The sequence below is a fragment of the Anolis carolinensis genome, chromosome 3, assembly GCF_035594765.1.
Source record: "Anolis carolinensis isolate JA03-04 chromosome 3, rAnoCar3.1.pri, whole genome shotgun sequence".
Classification (NCBI taxonomy): domain Eukaryota; kingdom Metazoa; phylum Chordata; class Lepidosauria; order Squamata; family Dactyloidae; genus Anolis; species Anolis carolinensis.
The window spans coordinates 229,702,917-229,725,560 of NC_085843.1; the positions used below are offsets into that span (position 1 = coordinate 229,702,917).

The 22,644-nt window shown below is 41.1% G+C and overlaps 1 protein-coding gene across 7 annotated transcripts in view; it reads left to right on the forward strand.

The window, feature by feature from the left end:
- Positions 1–22,644, forward strand: part of sh3pxd2a (SH3 and PX domains 2A) — a 304,174-nt gene that overhangs the window by 163,366 nt on the left and 118,164 nt on the right. For 6 of the 7 annotated variants that reach the window (XM_062976295.1, XM_062976293.1, XM_062976294.1 and 3 more), the window contains one exon: positions 7,384–7,412. In XM_062976295.1, coding sequence (XP_062832365.1) covers positions 7,384–7,412 — 29 coding nt within the window. Of the gene's footprint in view, positions 1–7,105; positions 7,413–22,644 lie in introns of those variants that run through there. The other variant, XM_062976297.1, reaches the window with a different exon arrangement.

The window sequence follows — 22,644 nt, forward strand, 5'->3', positions numbered from 1 at the left end:
GCACATAAGTTTTAATTGTGCGAAAGCCCACCTAGCCACCATCAAAACTTGAGGTTCCAGGCTCAGCGATGAGCTATGGAGGACTCCCAAGTTGCAAACCTGTGCCTTCAAGGGGAGTGTGACCCATCCAGCACAGGCTGTAACCCTATACCCTGTTCGGCCTTATGACTGACCAGGAAAACCTCTGTCTTGTCTGGATTCAACTTCAGTTTGTTTGCCCTCATCCAGACCATCACAACACTTATGGAGGAAGACAAGGTGCATTTAGCTTAAAGAACTGCATAATTGTAAAGGAAGATTGTCTAGATATTTTTTAAATGCCCATTAGGACAATCACTCAATTATATATCAGATCCACTGTTTGAGAAGCGCTGATACTGTTTCAGTCCTACGAACTTTCTGAGTAATGCATTGGGCTAGACGCTTCTTGTAATATGCTCACAATAAAAGCCATTGCTTCTAGTCTTGCAACCCCTTCTTCCTTGTGCTGGTCTCTTTCTGCTCACTCTGCATTCAATGGGATTTCAGAAATGTCTGCCTGCCTGCTTGGAGTGCTGTTTTTGCTGGAGGCAAGGAATTCCGACTCTTGGGCTTAATTTATCATCACAATGGCAGTCATTCTGAGTCCATGGAAAAACTCCGACCCAGATTGTGAAGGGATGGATTCATGTTGAAGAGAGTCTACAATACAGCAGTTTAGATCATGAAATGAATAGGATGTTTCTTACTTTAATTTCATTGGTTTATTTGTCTTGGGAAAGAGGGGAAGGGATCCAAATGTTAGACACTACAAATTTAACAATTTTTGAATAACAGAAAGAGGAGATGACTCTTCAGGGCTTGTATCCAAACACAAAAAACAATTGATACTTCTGTGTATTATTCTGCTCACCTTGCTCTCTTTATATAAGTGCGGATTCTAGTTCATTCCTTTTCTTCACATACAGAGAGTTACAGACAGTTTCAAGAGATTGGAAGGAGATTCTCAATCACTACAGTGGGAGTAAAATCTGCTTTGGGGTGGCCATTCAAGAAAATATAGTGTTCCCTCTCTTATCACAGGGGTTAGGTTCCAGGACCACCCACAATAAGTGAAAATCTGTGGAGTAGGGATGTTATATTTATTTTAATATTTATACATTATTTTAGTAGTTATACACTATTTTAAGTCTTTACCAACCAATCATGTGCTTATAAATCGCCTCCTTCTCCTCCCATTGCCACTTGGGCTCCTTTTCTCTCCCTTCAGCTTCTCCTTCCTCACTTCCTTAGGCTGTAAATTGTAATTTTTTATGATTTATAATAGTCTTTTAGAGTTTATTGAAAAACTGCAAAAGAGCGAATCTGCGAAAAGTAGTGAGGGAACACTGTAATGGGGGATATCATTTTTTTAAAAAAAAGAAAAAAAGTATTCTCCAAGTATAGGGTCACCCTAGGGTCGCCATAAGACGGAAGTGACTTAAAAGCACACAACAACAAAGTAAGGTTTAATCTCTTGGCTTCCAAGTAGTGTAGAAGACAGGGTAGATCTAAGGTATTTTGCTTCCTACTGCATTAGATGGGACCCTCTATCAGTTATGTGTATAGAAAGTGACAAGGTTGACATTTGAATCCTACTTCAGCTCTGGCAATGGACAAGTTCTATCACATCTGAAACAGCAAGCTAGTTTAGAAGGCCTAGTGCAGGCTGTGTTACAAGAATTTTGGGAATTGTGCTCCAAGAAAGGAGCATTTGTTTCAGTGGCTTTGTTGTTTACTCCATAGTAAAACGAACATTACCCCCTGGTGGCGCAGTGGGTTAAACCGCTGAGCTGCTGAATTGGCTGACTGAAAGGTTGACGATTCAAATCCAGGGAGTGGAGTGAGCTCCCACTGTTAGCCCCAGCTTCTGCCAACCTAGCAGTTTGAAAACATGCAAATGTGAATAGATCAATAGGCACCAGTTCAGCAAGAAGGTAACAGTGCTCCAAGCAATCATGCTAGCCACATGACCTTGGAGGTGTCCACTGATAATGCTGGCTCTTCGCCTTAGAAATGGAGATGAGCACCAACCACCAGAGTCGGACATGACTAGAATTAATGTCAGGGGAAAACTTTTACCTTTATCATGTGTGTGTGTGTGTGTATGTGTATGTGTGTGTGTGTGTGTATTGGAAACAGAAGGAAGGAATCTAACAACTATAGCACTTAATGTTTACCACCTGTACCCTTATTCTACTGAAAACCTGTATTTCATGTATATATACCTCACTTTCCTCCAGATGTTTCATATTGAGATGCTGGTGTGTAATAAAGAAGACAACCAGATTAAATCCACAATGCATAGAATAGTTTCCTTTCCTGTCCTCCATGCCACAGCAGATTTAGAATCGTCTGTGGTTAGCAGCTGCCAATGGCTGTTTATTGAAGACAATATGGCATTCCTAAAGGTTTGAACATTTCCTTTTTAGGACCACAGTCTCCAAAACTCCCAAATCTACATGACCACTGACCATACAGACATTCCCCAAGATTCAAACGTCTGACTTATATCTGACTCCAAACAGGGTGAGACAAAAGGAAGTGAGAGGAAATCTACCCCTAGGAATGGAAATTCATTCCTGTAAGAGTTATCATGGGGAAAATGTGCCTCCACTGAAGCTTTATCACCATTTCCTTGCTTCCATGACAACCCAAAATTTTCAATATCTAATTGTTGCAGGGTCAGAAAGTGAGGTTGACTTTTCTGAACAGGGGCACAGACAGGAAAACAAATGTTACAGGGTTGTTAACCCTTCCCCATGCTATTCAAAACTAAAAAAAAACCAAAACCACACAAATGGCTGGAATTACACTTACAACACATACCTGTTCTGATTTACATACAAATTCAACTTAAGAACAAACTGACAAAACTTATCTTGTTCTTAACCCAGGGATTGCCTGTATTGGCTTATAGGATGCTGGTAGTTGTAATCAAAAAAAGAAATACTTTCAGCTAGGAGTTCTCACTGCAAATTCAGGATACTTCACTAGAAAAAGAGAACAAGCATTCCTCTAAGATGCATTTCTAAAGGCCTATTTGAAGAGAGATTGGATTTTGCTTGAATTCTTAAATCATTAGTATAAAATCAGAACAGACTTTTAAGAAACTTAAAATTAAGATCATTAATATTTACAGTAATGTTGGAGATAAGCTTTCTTGATATACTTTGTCAGGATACTTCATATAAATTGCTCTTTTTTTCTTTTTACTGAACTCCTATAAAAACTGCAATCTGTCACTCTCTCGCACCTGGTCATAAGTCTCATCATAATCATTATCTCGTTCTTTCCAGGGGACTGTTAGATTGCACTCTTGTGCATTCTTTCTTATGAGTAAGCCCGTTTAACATAAAAAGCTTTCTTTTTGCAAGATGCTCTGTTTACATGACCAGTTTGTTTAGAGTAGGGTTGTTGGTGTTTTTCTGTGTTCTTGCTAGTTCATGTTATCATGTCAGCACTGGACACATTTGTTGGTTGTTTCTTTTCCTTCTCCAGATCTTGTTGTTAACACTTCACCTCTCCTTTCCACAACAAACCAGAACAGCTCTAAATAGATGTATTGGTCTACAACTCCAGTCAATCCTAGCCAGCATAGCCTATAATGAGGGATTAGGGGAGGTTTAGTTCAAAATCTTTTAGGACAGAGGTTCTCAATCTACAATTCCCAGAAATCCCAGCCAGTTTACCAGCTGTTAGGATTTCTGGGAGTTGAAGGCAAAAACGTCTGGAGACCCACAGGTTGAGGACCACTGCTTTAGGAAGTACAGCTGCCCATCTTGGTGCACACAGTACTCAAATAGATGAATCATTGGTTTGGTTCCGTTATAGGCCATCACCTAGATTTTGAAATATGCCTACCTTGGAGTAAGTCCAGTTACGGTAATGAGAGTTATCACATTAAGGCTAACATGTTGGCAGTGTGGTGCAGTGGTTTAAGTATTAGTCTAGGGTTCAAATCTTTGTTTATCCTGGAAACTCACTGGGTGACCTTGGACAATTCATGATCTCAGTCTCAGAGGAAGCTAGAGGCAAAAACCCTTTGAAGCAAATCTTGTGATAAGTTCACCTTAGCGATTGCAGGGTTGCCATAAATCGAAAATGACTTGAAGGCACACAGCAACAAAGCATAGACCCATTCAACCAGCTGTTGAATTGTGAGTCAACACATAGATAAATCTCATTGATTCAAATCATGATCAACAGTAGGATTTAGGCTTATGTGTGCATAAGATTGCTTCACAAGAGTACACTATAAATCACAACATCCTCACTTCAAACCACATCTAAAATCAGGACAGTAAATAAAGAACAACACTCAAAAACAGGGGAATTCCAGATAAGAAACAATCAGGGCCAGCTAATCACCTCCCAACAAAGGATTCCCCCAGGCAGGAAGCAGCCAAGTTTTGAAGCTGCAAGGCTATTCAGTGCTTATCACTGTGATCAGTTACAACATTCACACTTTTCTGCAACAGACAAGAGTTCTTTCTCCCACCCTGGATCTTCCACAGATATATAAACCCCACTTGCCTTGTTTCCAGCAAACCCCACAACCTCTGCCATAGATGTGGATGAAATGTCAGGAGAGAATGCTTCTGGAACATAGCCATACAGCCCAGAAAACTCACATCAACTCAGTGATTCTGGCCATGAAAGCCTTCGACAACACATTGATCACATCACTGCCATGAATTGAATGAACAAATTAGGAATACGCTCTCTGTGGCTATTATCTCCCCATCCCACTCCATAATAATACAGCAGGGTTGGGCAATCTATGACCTTCCAGATTTCCAACAGATCTCACCAAAATAGCCAGTGCTTGGCAGTCAAAAAAATGTTGGCTTTTACTGAAAGGTTTATCAAGCAAACTCATATTCATTTATAGTTCTGGAGCAGGGAAAGGAATGAGCAGTGCTACTGGCCATCAAAGTGCTGGTTGGCTGACTGTTAGAAGCACAGGATTATATTACTGGAAAATGTGACTTATCGTGAACTTTGTCACGTTAAAGGCTGAAACCCTATGCACCCATTAATGAGAGTTAACATCCATTGAATTCAGGGGATTTACTTCGACAAAAGCATAGAAAGGATTGTGTTGCAACCCCCCCCCTTCCACTCTACAAATGCAAGGGCTAAATAATGTAAGAGAAATCAAGGTGGAGGGTTTTAGCCCCTAACTCTGAAAAGCTTGGCTTTGAATCCTTGTGCATTCATCCATGTTTAGGGTGATTAAGATTGTCGCTTTTTTCTGATAGGCTCCTAACTTCTTAAAGTTACATGGCAGTTCAAGTCTGTTTGATACTTGGACAAATAGTGCTAAGGAAGAATCCCATAGGAAATCTTGGCAAGTTATTGCTGTCAGTCAGAGCTATTGAGCTAGACAGGCCAATGACTTGGTTCAATGTAAGGAACTTTACAAAGGTATATTCTTACACTGGTCATTTTAATTGTACTTATCAAGATACTGTCAGATGTCTACAATTTTTGTTCAGTTTGCCTTTTAATAAGAACTACCCCAAATTTGCAAATTTATTCATAAATAGGATAAAAAGATGGGTTGCTGTGAGTTGAGTTTTCCAGGCTGTATGGCCATGTTCCAGAAGCATTCTCTCCTGATGTTTCACCCATATCTATGGCAGGCATCCTCAAAGGTGTGAGGTCTGTTGGAAACTAGGCAAGTGGGGTTTATATATCTGTGGAAAGTCCAGGTTGGAAAAAAGAACCTCTGTTTGTTTGAGGCAAGTGTGAATGTTGCAGTTGATCAACTTGATTAGCATTTAATGGTGTTGCATATTCAAAACCAACATATTATTTGAGACCACAAATGCTGGACCACTCTAACAACCACCATGTCAGACTACACAGAGAAGCAATTGAATTCCACAAGCATACGGGGAGTTTCAACAGAAAGGGGGAAACCATGAAAATGAAAAACTCTGGCTACCAGTATTTTAAAAACTGTAAAATCAGGACAGTAAATAAAGAACAACACTCTGAAAACAGGGGAATTCCAGGCATAAAACAATCAGGGCCAGCTAATACCTCCCAACAAAGGATTCCCTCAGTCAGTAAGCAGCCAAGTTTTGAATCTGCAAGGCCATTAAATTCTAATCAAGGTGATCAATTGCAACATTCACACTTTTCTCCAACAGACAAGAGTTCTTTCTCCCAACCTGGCCTTTCCACAGATATATAAACCACACTTGCCTAGTTTCCAACAGACCTCACAACCTCTGAGGATGCCTGCCATGTGGGTGAAACATCAGGAGAGAATGCTTCTGAAACATGGCCATACAGCCCAGAAAACTCACAGCAACCCAATGATTCCAGCCATGAAAGCCTTTGACAACATGATAAAAAGATGTTGACATTTTTAAAAAAAATCAAAAGTAGGTTAACCAAAAGCAGACACATTTCTATAACTGTGTTTTTATTAAGAATTGCCTACATTATTCTGTGAGAGACAGTATTGTGTAGTGGTTTGAGCATTAGATTTTGAAGACTAGGGTTTGAATCCCTGCCCAACCATAGAAACTTTTGGGTGACCTTGAGCAAGTCACACACTTCCAGGAAGAGGGTAAATACAACCCTCCCTAATAAGACAATTTAATGGTACAGTATGTCCACTTTAGGGTTATCATAAATCACAACAATGTTGTTGTGTACTATCCAATGTCCTGATTTAGAACCTCTCTAAAAATGCATTCTCAGCTCCATGATCAAAAGAACCGGTTTGCTATAGCATGGGTTCCAGCCAGAGTGAGAAAACAGCTTGTATTGACCTTATGTAAAAGAAGCAAAACATTTTCCTCCTTTTCAGTGTAGAGAAATGTTAGGCAGAGATAACTGGAAGGAGCTGCCGGCTATGCAGATAGCAAACATCTTTTGAAACAGCTACAGGACTGCAAGAGCATCACATAACCATTGCTTAATGAAGCAAATGTAGTAATTTTGCTGGAGTAGCCAGCAGGAGCGTGCCTCTGTCCCGGAGGGAAACAATAAGGGGTTAAGTCAGTCACGGCTTTATCTGAAGCCTGATTTAAAGAGGGGAAAGCATTGATATCCTCCGCCCTCGCCTCCTTGTGTGGATGCTCGGCTCTTTCTGCCGGATCACATGGGCATTTTACACTCTAGTGCTGCAGAAGCACCAGATGCTGGTGGTTAGGGAAGGGCGCATCACTGTGCCTGGGTGTGTTTGCATGCGCCCATGCCTTGTGGTCCTTCCAAGCTCCTGTTTAAAGGAGAGGGATCTCCCAATGTGCCTTTAAGCAAGTGGGTAGGAGCCTGGGACCTACCTTCTCCTTCTTTCATGCTTCAAGACCTAACCATGTCTATCTGTTGTTGCCTCTTTTTCAGGGATTATGGATCCTCAAAAAGGAAATCAGGTAAGAGACCAGAATTTCCTTTCTTTCCTTTTTTGCATAGAATCTCATGTATACGAAACAGAATGTTTTTTAAAAGCTTTATTGCTTGTTATTTGAAATACTATGAGTGTCTAATGGACTTTTAGTGGGGGAGGAGGCTGTGGGTGTAGCAAACAGTTCTTGTAGTGAAGCAGGCAAAATAATGCTTTCTTGTTGTATGTTTAAAGTGAAAAATGTACCTGCTCGATCCCTATGTACTTGATGATGGAACATGTCTTTTTATATATGCCTAATTTATATATAAACCTCTCGTGGCGCAGCAGGTTAAACCGCTGAGCAGCTGAATTTGCTGACCGAAAGGTTGCCAGTTAGAATTCAGGGAGTGGGCTCCCAGTGTTAGCCCCAGCTTTTGCCAACCTAGCAGTTCGAAAATGTGCTAATATGAGTAGATCAATAGGTTCCACTCCAGCGGGAAGGTAACGGTGCTCCATGCAGTCATGCCAGCCACATGACCTTGGAGGTGTCTATGGACAACGCCGGCTCTTTGGCTTAGAAATGGAGATGATCACCAACCCCCAGAGTCGGACACGAGTAGACTTAATGTCAAGGGAAAACCTTTACCTTAATTCAGCAAAGCAGCTACTCGGTGCATCTATGGGCTTTCTCTTTTGGTAGTTTTGCACAGAATGGGAATCCACCTGAAGATCGTGTTAATTAATATTTAACCTATGGCAGATTAATCCCAATCCAATCCTATTTGACAAGATTATTTTGGCTTATTTGTGGAGAAACAACAGTGCTACACTCTAAAGTTGTGAACCGAGTTGTATATGAATTGTTACCTATCATATGTAGTTGCCCTTTTTCATTCCTCTTTAGGGAGGCTAGCCCATGACAATTTGCTGCCTGAGGCAGAGCAGTAAAAGTCTCTCTGCCAAGGTGCACAATACTTGAAGATAGTTGTTTTGGTACCTGAACCAAAAATGATCAAATACAGCTTCCTCACTCCCCCAGAAATTTGACAAATGTTATTTCCCCCAGATACAAAATGAAGTGATAGAGAAATGTACATACATTGACATTCATGATGCAGTGCATCCACTACATAGTTTTGTCTGACACATTTCATACCACAGTATGTAAGTTTATTGCATCATAATAACAACACACTCCTCTGATGTGGTATTTAAAATTAGCTGGCTGATATGGCCCCTAATAGAAATGACTATCCTGCTTCAGAGGTTAAGATAGAGGCATCCTAAGCAGCCCATTTCTTTGGTCTGAAGTGTCCTTTAACCATGTTCCTTCACTGCATGCCTCAGGGGTAGTACTGAAGTGATCAGAGGAAATAATTACCAAGAGGATGGAAGGAGGGTGCTCTGGGGAACAATTAAGCAGATGGATAACGTTGCTGCAGTCCTTAAAGGCAGGCTGAAGCTGCAGTTCTGCAAGCATGCTTGTTTCAGTGTAGCTCTGCTGAAGTGAGCAGGATCTACTTCTGAACAAATATGTATAGGCTGGAGCTGCTCGTGGTGTATCATCGAAATATCTTCAAGAAACCCTACTGCAATGATTATTTGTGGAGCTGCCTTTTTGTTTCCTGATGAATTTTTCCCCTTTAACAAACAATCAACCTTCCTCGCCCCCAGATATTTGACAAATGTTATTCCCCCCAGATACAAAATGTAGTGATAGACAAATGTGCATACATTGACATTCACGAGGCAGTGCATTCACTACATAGCTTTGCCATTCACATTTCATACTACTTCAGTTTATTGCATCATAACCTCTTATCTACAGGACAATGATTCATTAGATACCTACAATGAGTATCTCTCCACAGGAGTGCCAGCAGTACAATCCTATCTATGTTTAATTAGAAGTGCATTGTATCAAACTCAATGATATTTGCACTTAAGTAGATATGATCAGTATTGCCAGTGAAACATGGATTGAATAGGGATATGTGGTTTACCTTGGTAGACAGCTGCAGGGTTGCCAACATGACATTCAGTTCATATGCAGCTGCATTGGCTAAGTTGCTGGGACTTACAGTTTGACAGCATCCAGAAGGTTGTGTTTCAATCCTCTGTTGTAATTTCTAGACGAGGAAGAAGGTGTGGCCCTTCAGATGTCTTGCATTTCCATTTTTGCATGGTCAATGTGGAAAGTATAATCCAAAAATTCAGAGAGCCAAAGGCTTTCTTTCATAAACTAAGAATGCCAGTCAAACAAATGAAACCCCAGTGAAAATGGGAAAGAGAACCAAATTAGTTCAACCCTTGAGTGAACATTCATATTAACCTAGTTCCACCATTGTGCATGTAGGAATCTGAAAGGTGTATTTCATATGAGGCATGGTGCAGAATTGATCCACTTTCCTGTGCCCAACACTCCTGTGTCAGGACAGGGTTTGAAGTCTTCCTCTCAAGGTCACTTCAAGTGGCTGTGAGCAGAAGGTCCATTTAAGCTTCCTTACTCAGCTTGGAGTTCCTGGTGGCTCAGCTTCCTTACTCAGCTGTAAAACCGCTGAGCTGCTGAATTTGCTGACCGAAAGGTCGGCAGTTCAAATCCCGGGAGCGGGGTGAGCTCCTGCTGTTAGCTCTAGCTTTTGCCAACCTAGCAGTTTGAAAACATGCAAATGTGAGTAGATCAATAGGTACCACTCCGGCGGGAAGGTAACGGCTCTCCATGCAATTATGCCGGCCACATGACCTTGGAGGTGTCTAAGGACAACGATGACTCTTCGGCTTAGAAATGAAGATGATCACCAACCCCCAGAGTCACACACGACTGTACTTAATATCAGGGGAAAACTTTAACCTTTACAATACTCAGCTTGGAGAGGCTGGGCACTAGGCAAGTGGATGGCACTGAGGATAGCATTTGGGGGACAGGACCACCATGTGCCACATAAGGTCCTTTACATACATTTATGTATCCTGTGCAGGCATAAAAATACAGCTTTTAAGTACACCTTTTTTGATAGCAACAAAACTTACAGCTGTATTACCACTTTCCTTACCACAGAGCCTACCATCACTTGCAGAATATGATTCCCAGCCCAGTTGAGAACCATCCATAATCCCATTCTATGTTTTGCAAAGTCAGGGGGAGATACTTGTTGGCTGTTGTTGGACTGCACTCAGTTCTAGGCAGCATGGCCGTGAATTGCCTAATCCTGACTAAAGTTCAAATAGGAGTTGTATTGTCTTTCATTGATCAAATCAAATTCAGAGATTAAACTAGCTGGCACTGGAGACACACCCACGTGGCCTGCACCTTCATCAAATGCAAAGATTTGCTAGGTAAAAATGCTACCTTGGATTGTGCCAATGCCTAACGGCTTTTCCATTGCTGCAACATTAGGGGTTTCAAGGTAGCTCTGCACATTCATCTCCCATCTCTTTATGCAGCATTTGCTGTTTGGCAGGATGAGAGAAATTTTCTTCCAGTGATTTTCACCTCACTTCCCAGTGAAGGATTTGATGTGCAGAAGCACCAACCAGGGGGAAACGCTTATGATATCACTGCGTAAGAAAGTGAGATACATCAGATATATCTGTCCTCAGTCTTCAGTCATAATTATGCTGACCTTTTAACAAACCTTTGCTTTCTTAGCCAAGATTGTTGCATCTTCCAGCTGGGCAGCAGTAGTATTGGTGAGAGGACAGAGGCAGAAAAGGTTGAAATGGGGCTGAGGGGCAAGGATTGCAGGTGGAAACATGCTAGGAGAAACAATTATTCTTACATGCTCTTTTCAGTACTTGCTTAGGCTCCATCTACACTGCCAGATAAAATCTGCTTTGAACTAGATTATATTAGTCTGCACTGCCATATTATGCAGTTCAAAGCAAATAATCTGGATTTTATCTGGCAGTTCAGATGGGGTTTTAGACAAACTGACTATTTGATATGATATAAAGTTTTGCAGGTGGGGAAAACATGTATTTCTGTTTTTAGAACATTACTTGCTCCAATAAAGTTTTATATGACTTCATATGGCACATTAAGAGGCTGGCTAATCAGGAGTGCATTTGCAGTGGATGGTTGGCTATTCCTTCACTCCTCTATTTGCTGTTTCCTGGAAATCCTGAAGATGTCCTGATTGAATAAAGACTTTAGCCTGCCCTGTGGAAGACAAGAGTTCAAAAGTATAATAAAATACAACAGCAGTACTTTGCAGTTACAATGCCATCCATCTATTTAGTGTCCCTGCTCAATGGACCTCTATGGATCTCATCACATTAAGGTTCAGAAGCCAAGGGACAACTGGGGAAACTGAGGCAGCATAACACTTCATGTCCTTACCATTGGTGGTCATGGGATCCTTTCCCACAGTGTTTCCCCGCTGTCCCCGACTTCCTTCCGCATTCTCCAGGGCTGCTTCTAAGCGGAGTTGGATGCATATCTGTGAGGACTCATGGGCCTTGTAGTCCTGTTCGTAGTACTATTGTGGCAGATGAAGATGAAAACATGGGGTTTTCGCCGGTTCAACAAGAACTGGAGTCTCTTCACCTGCCGGATGTTGATGTTTGCCCTCAAGAATTCAGTAAACCAGGCCTTGGGCAGTACTCCCCTCCGTTTCCCAGGAAGGAATTTTATTCTAAAGACAGGGGAGTCAGAGAAGCTAATCGGAGAAGCCTGAGAATCGCTGCCAAACAAATGGCTGATTAGGTCTGCTTCCCTTGGGAAATTCTAAGGAGTCTTGCATCTGGACAGAGTTGGGTTTCGCTTCTCGTTCTCTAGGGAAAGAGTTCTGTTGGCGGGAAAACGAGACCCAATATAGGTGTTTGGCGCGAGGGATTCTTTGCGGAGTCAATTGATCACCTTCAGGAGAGAGATCGTGTGTGGACTTCAGTTCCTTGCTTCCCGGATCAAGCTTCAAGCCTTGCCCTGCCTCGCGGTTTTACCACGGACCCTGCTTCATGCTTCATGTTTTGCCTTGTCTCCAGTCACGGACCTAGTCAAGAATCAAGTTTATTTCCAGCCTTGTTGTCAAGCTTCATTGGACTCTAGGACTCTGCTATTTCCCCACACTATTGCTTGGCAAAGTGTGTGTTTCGGTCAAGTGGATTAAAACTTTGAACTCTAATATCATTTATTGGACAATACATTTTTGGACTATATTTGACCTCATTTGAAAGGTCTGCTTCTGAACTATATTCTTTACTTGTTTTTATTGATTTTATATATTTCTTTAATAAAGATATTAGATAGAGACTGGCCTCTGTGCAAGGTTATTGGTGCCCTGCTGCCAGGGTTCTGACAATATCAGACTCCTTTAGGATCAACTTTTGGCACTGCCAGCATGCTGCCGACACACTGCTGACACGCTGCCAGCACAGAGCCCAAAGGAGCTCAGATGGAAATTGCCCTGCGTCATTTGATGGGCTCCCTTCCTGTAGCATCCCAGCAGTGCAGGGAAGCGCAGAAAAGCTCCATGTGATGAGGTGATAAGAGATCCTGTTATTAACAGCCCTGCTCATGTATTGCAAATTTATGTCTGTAGCTCCCTTGATTGATTCAATAGGGCCTTCCTTTTTCCTACTGTCTTCCACTTTATTGAGCAATATTGAGCAAGCAAATATATTTGAAACAAGGTCCAAAGCACAATATCCTCCTTTAGTCTTTTTGACCAAAAAGGCTTGATTTGCTCTACAGTTGTCAAGTTTTACCTATGGGTAAAACTTGTACCTAAAAGGTTTTCCCCCCAGATGTATTGAGAAATTCAATAAATTATCTGCCTAATAATGAGAGAGTCTCCTCCAGCTGTGTCTATGAAGGTAGTCTGCCAGTCTGCTACCAAACCCAATTCAAAGTGCTGGTCTTGGCCTATAAAACCCTAAACAGTTCTGGTCTGTCTTACCAGTCTGAACGGATCTCCCTCTATGAGCCTACAAAAGCTTTAAAATCGGCTGGGGAGGCCCTGCTCTCTGTCCCAACCTCTTCACAAGCGTGATTGGTTGGGACAAGAGACAGAGCCTTCTTAGTGGTGGCCCCTCGGCTGTGGAACTCCCTCTCCAGTGACATCAGGCTGGCCCCAGCCCTCCTGGTTTTTTTATAAAGAAAAACATGGTTTGGTGAATAGGAGACTACGGAATGAGACTTTAACAGCTTGAATAATGGACTATGGATTTTGGAAAATGATTTGGACATGAGATCATGACTCGGCATTTTATATGGTTTAAATCTATTAATTGATTTATATGTGTTTTAATTACTTATATATTTAAATTGTTTATACTTTGATGAGATGTATTTTATTGTTTACCTGTGCGGCACTGAATTTTTCCTGGATCTATAAATCGCCTTGAATCCCCTCCGGGGTTGAAAAGGCGGGGTAAAAATTAAGCAAGCAAATAAATAAATAAATAAGGTAGTGGGATAGAGAGAAGCACTTCCTCTGTAGACCTTAGAGCTTTGGTAGTCTCATGGGGAAAGAAGAATCCTTCAAACAGCCTGGGCCTGAGCTGGATAGGTCAAAAACAGCAGCTTGAATTGTGTCTAGAAATGGGCAGCCAGTAAAGCTAGAGCAAGGGAGTTGTGTGCTCACTCTAAGCAGGACACATTAGCAATCTGGCTGCATTTTTTAATCAGGTGATGTTTATGAATATTCTTCAAAGACATCCTCACATAGAGTACATTATACTAATCCCATCAGGTTGAAACTAAGGTACATGTCATTGCTGCCAAAGAAATCGGCACATTAATTGCACAAGTGCACTCCTGGCCACAACAGAAACCTGAGCATCCAATATAAGGCTTGCATGATATTGTACTTGCATGCAAGATTATTCCAATAGTTCCAGCAATAACTGCAATTCCTGGTGTCCCTGAGCTGAGAATTTATATTATATTATTTCCAATATTTGTTATATTTGCTGGCATAAGAATCTATCTCAAGAGCTTGAAACAGTTCTATTGGTATGTTATTTGTATCTCCTAAGTGCTTTGAGAACTTTGCCCACTCTGCTTTCTGAAATAGTAGACTCATCATCAAAATGTTAATGTTTTAAAGGAATCTATCATTCTTTCATCTGTTTTGTATGGCTCTTCAGTGTATTGCTTCAATTGTCCTTTTATTAATTCCTAAACATACAACATGCTCCCTGTTGATTATTTATCATCCCTACCTTTGGTTTAAATTTTCTCTAAATATTTATCTTTGCCCTTATACACATGTCACTAAACAGTTACATTCAATATTCTGACCCCAATTCTGTCTTCTTCAACTTTTGTTTCTCTCCTGTCCTTCGCTATTTGGAGCGTTTCATCAGTCATCCAGTGAGGCTTTTCTTTCTTGCAGCACTTGAAAGATGAACAAAGAGATCATAGTATAAATATTTGCTGCCTATGACCCACTAGTAAGATAGTATTTTGGTATTTTAAAGACTAACAAATTGATTGTTTTGCCGATTTTGTGGATTGCATGAAAGCAATAGATTTCTTAAGTGAAATGTTAATGTTGTGGCTGAAGTGTTCAACAGGTTCAATAAAAATGACTCAAGTTGCTGCATTAAATTGGGATACAGATTTTACTGTATTCACTCTTAGTACTTAGTTACCCATATTATGGAGCTCCTGGTGGTGCAGCAGATTAAACCGCTGAACTGGCGAACAACAAAAGATCGGTGGTGCAAATCCAGGGAGTGAGGTGAGCTCCCACTGTTAGCCCCAGCTTCTGCTAACCTAGCAGTTCAGAAACATGAAAATTTAAGTAGGTTAATAGGTACTGCTCCGGCGGGAAGGTAATAGTGCTCCATGCAGTCATGCTGGCCACATAACCTTGGAGATGTCTACGGACAATGTCGGCTCTTTGGCTTAGAAATGGAGATGAGCACCAACCTCCAGAGTCAGACACAACTAGACTTAATGTCAGTGGAAAACCTTTACCTTTCCCTTACCCATATTACATGTGGCCTTTGTGCTCTTCCCCCAAATAGGCCGAACTGTTTCTTCTCCCTCTACCCACTCTTCCAGAGTAACATACCTTCCTAGCTCAGTGGAGATGTAGCAATTAGCATCAAGACTCATTCAGTGGTCACAAGTTACTTTTCTAGCCAACATGCAATCAAGAGCATAAAGATTACCAAATAGTTACTGACCCATTGCAAATTTTGTTTTCATTTCTGGTTGATGTTAGCGTTGTTTGTGGGAATTTGGCCTTACTCTGAAGCCATTACATTATTATCAATTCTTACATGAGATATGCTTCAAATATTGGCTCATTATGCCTGCCAGATGCAAAGGAAGATAAGGCTTCCCTGTCTCCAGGAGCTTTGATGAGGAATAAAAGAAACTCCCATCTTTTGAAAGGATCATTTTTGTGCTATGTCAGTTGTCTTCATCTGGTTTTGTTTGGCAAGATGTTTCAAAGGGAGAATAAGATGAGGTTATATCCCCAGCTTTTCATATACATTATGCTAGCAAACCTTCATATTCCAGCTCAATTATTTCTTGCCCTACGGCAGCCTTGTCTTACCTGGTACCTTTCTGATCTTTGGGATTTCCATCCATCTTTGATAACAGAGCCATATGGCATGTAATAATGGAAACTGAAGACTAAAACATCTAGAAGATAACATGTTTGGAAGGTCTTCTGTAGGGTAGGTTCATGTATAACAACAGTACTAATAGACTACTAATGGAGGAAATACATGGATGTTTGTAAAATTCTAAAATCTGGCACAAGCAAAACTGGGATGTATAAAACAATATTTTTTTAATTTTCTGTATAGCTTGTCCTATTATTGCTTCCAGTGAACAGCTGCTATGTAAAAACAAGCCATTGTCCCCCACCCAGAGCAGTGCTTTATTTGATAGAGGGGAAAGATTGGTCTTTACAAGAAAGGCATATGCTTAATATTCAGTCCATCATGTTGGATGACTGATTTCTTTAGTTTAAAAAAGGCACCCTGAAAAGGTTGTCTGAAAAACATCCTTGAAGTACATTTGGACATATCTTAGTATTAATAACTTGAGGTACAATCTGGGGTGCATTCCTTCTTAGGATACCCTGAAGCAAGGGAGATGTTCCCATCACCCTTGGAGCGCAAGGGCAGAGCTGATGCAATTCCCATGACTCTTGCCAGATCAGATTATATAGAGATATAAACACAGCAGCCATTGTGTGAAAGCTTACTGGTTCTATTTGATGCAGGGCAAATGTTCTTATATATCTCTGAAACTTCACTAAAGCACATCCATGCTGTTAGCATTCTGAGATTTTGCCTTTAACGCCAACTTACAACAGAGGAAAAGCACATATCTTTTTTAGGAACACAAAGGTTTAGAGGGACAGTGACAATTCAGGATCTGAATATAGTGTATGCCACATGGTCTTGCTAACTGGAAATGTAAGAGGTTGCCTTCTGCATGCAAATACATATTCTATCTACTTCTGGGCTATAGTACTTTTATCCTGCTATAACCCCTCTCACAGGGTGTCCCCGGTGGCACAGTGGATTAAACCCTTGTGCTGGCAGGACTGATGGCTTGAAGGTTGAGTTGCTGACCTGAAGGTTGCCAGTTCGAATCCAACCTGGGGAGAGAGAGGATGAGCTCCCTCTATCCGCTCCAGCTCCATGCAGGGATATGAGAGAAGCCTCCCACAAGGATGGTAAAAACATCAAAACATCCAGGCATCCCCTGGGCAACGTTCTTGCAGACGGCCAGTTCTCTCACACCAGAAGTGACTTGCAGTCTCTTAAGTCTCTCCTGACATAAAAAAAACCCTCTCACAGTCATCCATGCATCTTTCTTATCTTTTTTATTGCATTTTTTAAAAATGGAGGTTATATTTTTTGGAAAAGGGAGAGAGGCCTAATAAAATAATGTTGCATAGATCTAACGGGGTGGATGGATATTCCCAAAGACTAGGTAAATTCTGTACCATGTATGGCATACAGTATGTTAATTCTGATAGAGAAAGAAGATAGTCATTTGGCTCTATGAAGAGAGAGATAAAGGGAGAGTACACCAGGCTGTAGGACTTAAAGATATGCATGGGGCAGTAGTGGAATACCCTATAATGTCATGCATTTCTTGCAGGCTTTAGTGGTTGTTAGACTTCTGGCATGGACATGGTGATGATCCCTGGACAGGTACTCTAGCAGCCTTATAAACATGCTACTTTGAAGAGATTTTGGACTAGAAATGCCTCCTTCCTCTTCTTTTCCAACTTGTGAACTCTGGTATAATCTGAGATAAAGCCCAGCTATTTCTCAGTTGTTGCTGGTGAAATGTGGTTGCATCTTGCTTCTCTTCTAGAGAATAGAATTTCCCATCAACTAGAACGTAGCAACTTTGGTGCAGTCTTGTAGTATACATTTAGTACATTATTTCTTCTCGCAGTTTGGTAGTATATAATCTTTTTACACAAGAACAAAATGTCACAATAACTGAGAGAAAATAAACCCAATGTACGGGTATTGTTTTATGTATCCATCTGAGCAATCTAGGCCTTTTAACAAGTGACTAGAGCCTGCTGGAAGCAAGGCTTTTTGGAGGAGGGGGATTATGTTTCGATTTGGCAGCTGAAGCATCTTCTGGCATTCTTTTCTTCTGAAATATTTTCCTAGCTGTGTGACTTGTTCTAGTCTGGCTTGGAGCATTTGGAAATGCTAATTTAGTATATGAACCGCAAGTGCCTGGTATGACTTCTTTAAGGTTCACACTTCAATGTTAGTTTTTCAGCCGATGCCAGCCAACTGTTTACAGTGCTTAAAACTCATTTGGCAGGCTCCTTTAAAATTCGAACCTCTCTAGTTGACAACTTGAACATTTTAAGAGCTATTCCCTCGTTTGCAAGCAGTTTAGTAATGACTTTAAGATGGAGTGCTTAATCTGTTCCAACTAGGAATGTACATAATTCAGTCTCGTGCGTAATGATGTTGACCAAACATAGTGGATGCTGATCAGTGCTTTGTTGTCTTTTACACACTTCCAAATGGAACCCATTTCATATTTTTCATGTCTTTTATACTATTGTGCTTCTACTTTAATTGCTATGGCAACTTATGGAATGCTGGGATTTGTACTTTAAAAAGGGAGAGCTCTAGTTCAGGCATCATCAAGTTGGAAAGTTGGGTCTCCAACTTTCAGAAGCCCTAGCCAGCTTGTTCAATGGTCAGGAATTCTGGGAGTTAGAGACCCAAACAGCTGGAGTGCCAGATTTTGATGATGCCTGGTCTAGTACCTCATCAAATTCCAAGTCTTATGATTCCACAGGATGTTTCCAAGGCAGTGAAAGTGAAATCATCATATTTTAATTGTGTAGAGTGGAAGAGCCCTTCATTTAGACGTGTACATGATTTCTCATGCTGGTGTAGAAACAGTCTGTTACACACTGAAACCTAGGCCTGAAAATTGAATACATCTGGAAATCGGTTTTGGGACAAAAGTAACGTGGTTCCTCCACAAAATGACCACTACCAAGAGAGGGGCAAGGCATTATGATTATCTTCCCTCTTTTTGACCTCTCTGTAGTTTTTGTTATCACTCATTATGGTACCTTTCTGGAAAATGCAACCTGAATTCTATATTGCAGTAGTTCTATTCTTACTTGAGTGTTCAGTTCCAGAAAGTGGTGCTGGCAGATTGTTGTGCTAGGTGGTGGCTGTGTTATAGGGTTGCCCAGAGCTATATTTTATTTTCCATATTTTACAACATTTACATGGTTCTCCAGGACTGAGGTGTTTCCAAGATGAGAATTGGATCCAGCTTCTGTCCTGTTTTCCTCTGATACAAAGAAGGTGGAAGATGCTCTGCAGTAGTACTTAGGCAGTGCAGTGGATGGGGTGAAGAGTAACAAATCCTGGGGATACTTGCAGAACATTGAAGCCAGTATCCCAAATCTCCAACTCTGATTCCTGTGTTTTCCAATGTCTGATTCCAATTCTGACTCCTTCATAAATATATATTACTTAGTAATAACAACCAGGATCACAGGCAAGCATGGTCTAGGACAACAAAATGAAGCAGGACGTAGGCTGATAGAATTTTGCCAGGAAAACTCACTGTGCATAACAAACACCCTTTTCCAACAAACTAAAAGACGGCTTTACACATGGACTTCACCAGATGGTCAACACCGAAATCAGATTGACTACATCTTTTGCAGCCAAAGGTGGCGGACATCCATCCAGTCGGTGAAAACAAGACCTGGAGCTGACTGTAGCTCAGATCACGAACTTCTTATTGCACAATTTAGAATCAAACTAAAGAGAATGGGGAAAATACACAGACCAATTAGATATGATTTCACAAATATTCCTAGTGAATATGCGGTGGAAGCGAATAATAGATTTCAGGAACTAGATGTAATAAACAGAGTCCTGGAAGAACTATGGACAGAAGTTCACAACATTGTTCAGGAGGCAAGGTGGTTGTCTGTTGAAGCCCAAGAAAGAAGGAAGGTGAAAGGAAACAGCGATAGGGGGAGATATACCCAACTAAATGCACAATTCCAGAGGTTAGCCAGAAGAGACAAGGAACTATTTTTAAACAAGCAATGCATGGAAGTGGAAGAAGACAATAGGATAGGAAGGACAAGAGACCTCTTCCAGAAAATCAGAAACATCGGAGGTAAATTTCAGGCAAAAATGGGCATGATCAAAAACAAAGATGGCAGGGACCCAACATAAGCTGAAGAGATCAAGAAAAGGTGGCGAGAATATACAGAAGATCTGTATATGAAGGGTAATAATTTAGAGGATAGCTTTGATGGTGTGGTGAGTGAACTAGAACCAGACATCCTGAGGAGTGAGGTTGAATGGGCCTTAAGAAGCATTGCTAATAACAAAGCAGCAGGAGACTACGGGATCCCAGCTGAGCTGTTTAAAATCTTGAAAGATGATGCTGTCAAGGTGATACATGCCATATGCCAGCAAATATGGAAAACTCAAGAATGGCCATCAGATTGGAAAAAATCAATTTCTATCCCCACACCAAAAAAGGGAAACGCTAAAGAATGCTCAAACTTCCGTACAGTGGCACTTATCTCCCATGCTAGTAAGGTAATGCTCAAGATCCTGCAAGGAAGACTCCAGCAATGGAGCGAGAGTTGCCAGATGTACAAGCTCGGCTTAGAAAAGGCAGAGGAACGAGAGACCAAATTGTCAATATCCGCTGGATAATGGAGGAAGCCAGGGAGTTTCAGAAAAACATCTATTTTCGCTTTATTGACTATTCTAAAGTCTTCGACTGTGTGGACCATAATAAACTGTGGCATGTTCTTGGTGGTAAGGGGATACCAAGTCACCTTGTCTGTCTCCTGAGGAATCTGTATAAAGACCAAGTAGCCACAGTAAGCACAGACCAGGAACAACAGACTGGTTCAAGATTAGGAAAGGAGTACGGCAGGGCTGTATACGTTCACCCTACCTATTCAACTTGTATGCAGAACACATCATGCGACATGCAGGGTTGACTAATCCAAGGCCGGAGTTAAAATTGCTGGAAACATAAACAACCTTAGGTATGCAGATGATACCACTCTGATGTCTGAAAGTGAGGAGGAGCTGAGGAGCCTCATCACCAGGGTGAAAGAAGAAAGTGCAAAAGCCGGGCTGCAGTTAAACATCAAGAAAACCAAGATCATGGCAACCACCCCTATTGATAACTGGCAATAGAGGGAGAAAACGTGGAGGCAGTGACAGACTTTATATTTCTAGGCACGAAGATCACTGCAGATGCAGACTGCAGCCAGGAAATCAGAAGACGTCTACTTCTTGGGAGGAGAGCAATAACCAACCTCGATAAAATAGTGAAGAGCAGAGACATCACACTGGCAACGAAGGTCCGCATAGCGAAAGCAATGGTATTCCCCATAGTAACCTATGGATGCGAGAGCTGGACCATAAGGAAGGCTGAGCGAAGGAAGATAGATGCTTTTGAACTTTGGTGCTGGAGGAAACTGCTGAGAGTGCCTTGGACCGCAAGAAGATCCAACTGGTCCATCCTCCAGGAAATAATGCCCAACTGCTCACCGGAGGGAAGGATATTAGAGGCAAAGATGAAGTATTTTGGCCACATCATGAGAAGACAGGAAAGCTTGGAAAAGATCATGATGCTAGGAAAAATGGAAGGAAAAAGAAAGAGGGGCCGACCAAGGGCGAGATGGATGGACGGTATCCTTGAAGTGACTGGCACAAACTTGAAGGAATTGGGGGCGGTGACGGCCGACAGGGAGCTCTGGCGTGGACTGGTCCATGAGGTCATGAAGAGTCGAAAACGACTATGTGAATGAAGAAGAAGAGGAAGTAACGACAGGATATTTAGATTGATAGAATATAAAATATAAAATCTCTGAACAAGAAAACTTTCTTGAATTCCTATGAAAATAAATACACAGCAAACTAGGCATTTAATGGTATATGTTTTATTTTGAAGCTGTCACCAGAGTTAGTACATTTTTACCAACTCTCAAAGTTGCTTCTGACTTGGTGACTTGGCTTGTAGTACTGGATACTTGTCTAGTTGAGTCTGTCTAGTTGAGTAACATTTGGCTTAGTCTGGAAGGGCTTCACTTTATCCTAAGCCACCAAGTTTGCAGTTTAGGAATGGGATTTGGGTATATTACTCTCCTTAGAGACAATTAGTTTTTGTCATTCCTAGCACTTTTTAACAGGTCAGAATGCTACAACAACTCCAGTTATACGTACCTGGTCACTTTTTATATCACTACAATGTCTTATACACTTGTAGCTTTTAGTGTTCTGATAAACTGGCCAGAAACGTTGGGTTATTAGGCAGTGTGAAGGTATAATAAATAAACACCAGAAATGTACATTATGCTTGGAAACAGATCAGTAATTAATATAGATGGTTGAACCACACAGATAAAAGGCAGTCAAAGCTATACAATTACATTTTGAAGTATAGTACGCAACCACTCGGTATACATTCCAAGACCACCACTGTCTTTTCATGCAAGTTTTCTCTTCAATCTTAAATGCTTTATGTCTGTAGAAAATAACTTAAGATGACAAAAGAGGCAGTTGGCAACCATGAACAATGTGGCCTAAAGGTGTAGCTGGAGATAAGGGGAGAAGCAAATGATTTTTTTTCATTTCCTAAATTTCTAGCATTGAAGCAACTTTAAATCTCAAATGAAATACAATTTAGGTATCCAAAGAAAAGGAACAGGCAAAGTTACTGAGGAAATGCCAACACAGCAAATAGAAAAGTTACAGTTTTTTGAGCACTGAATGAAATTTTATTGCGGGGAGAGTATTCTTATTTGGGG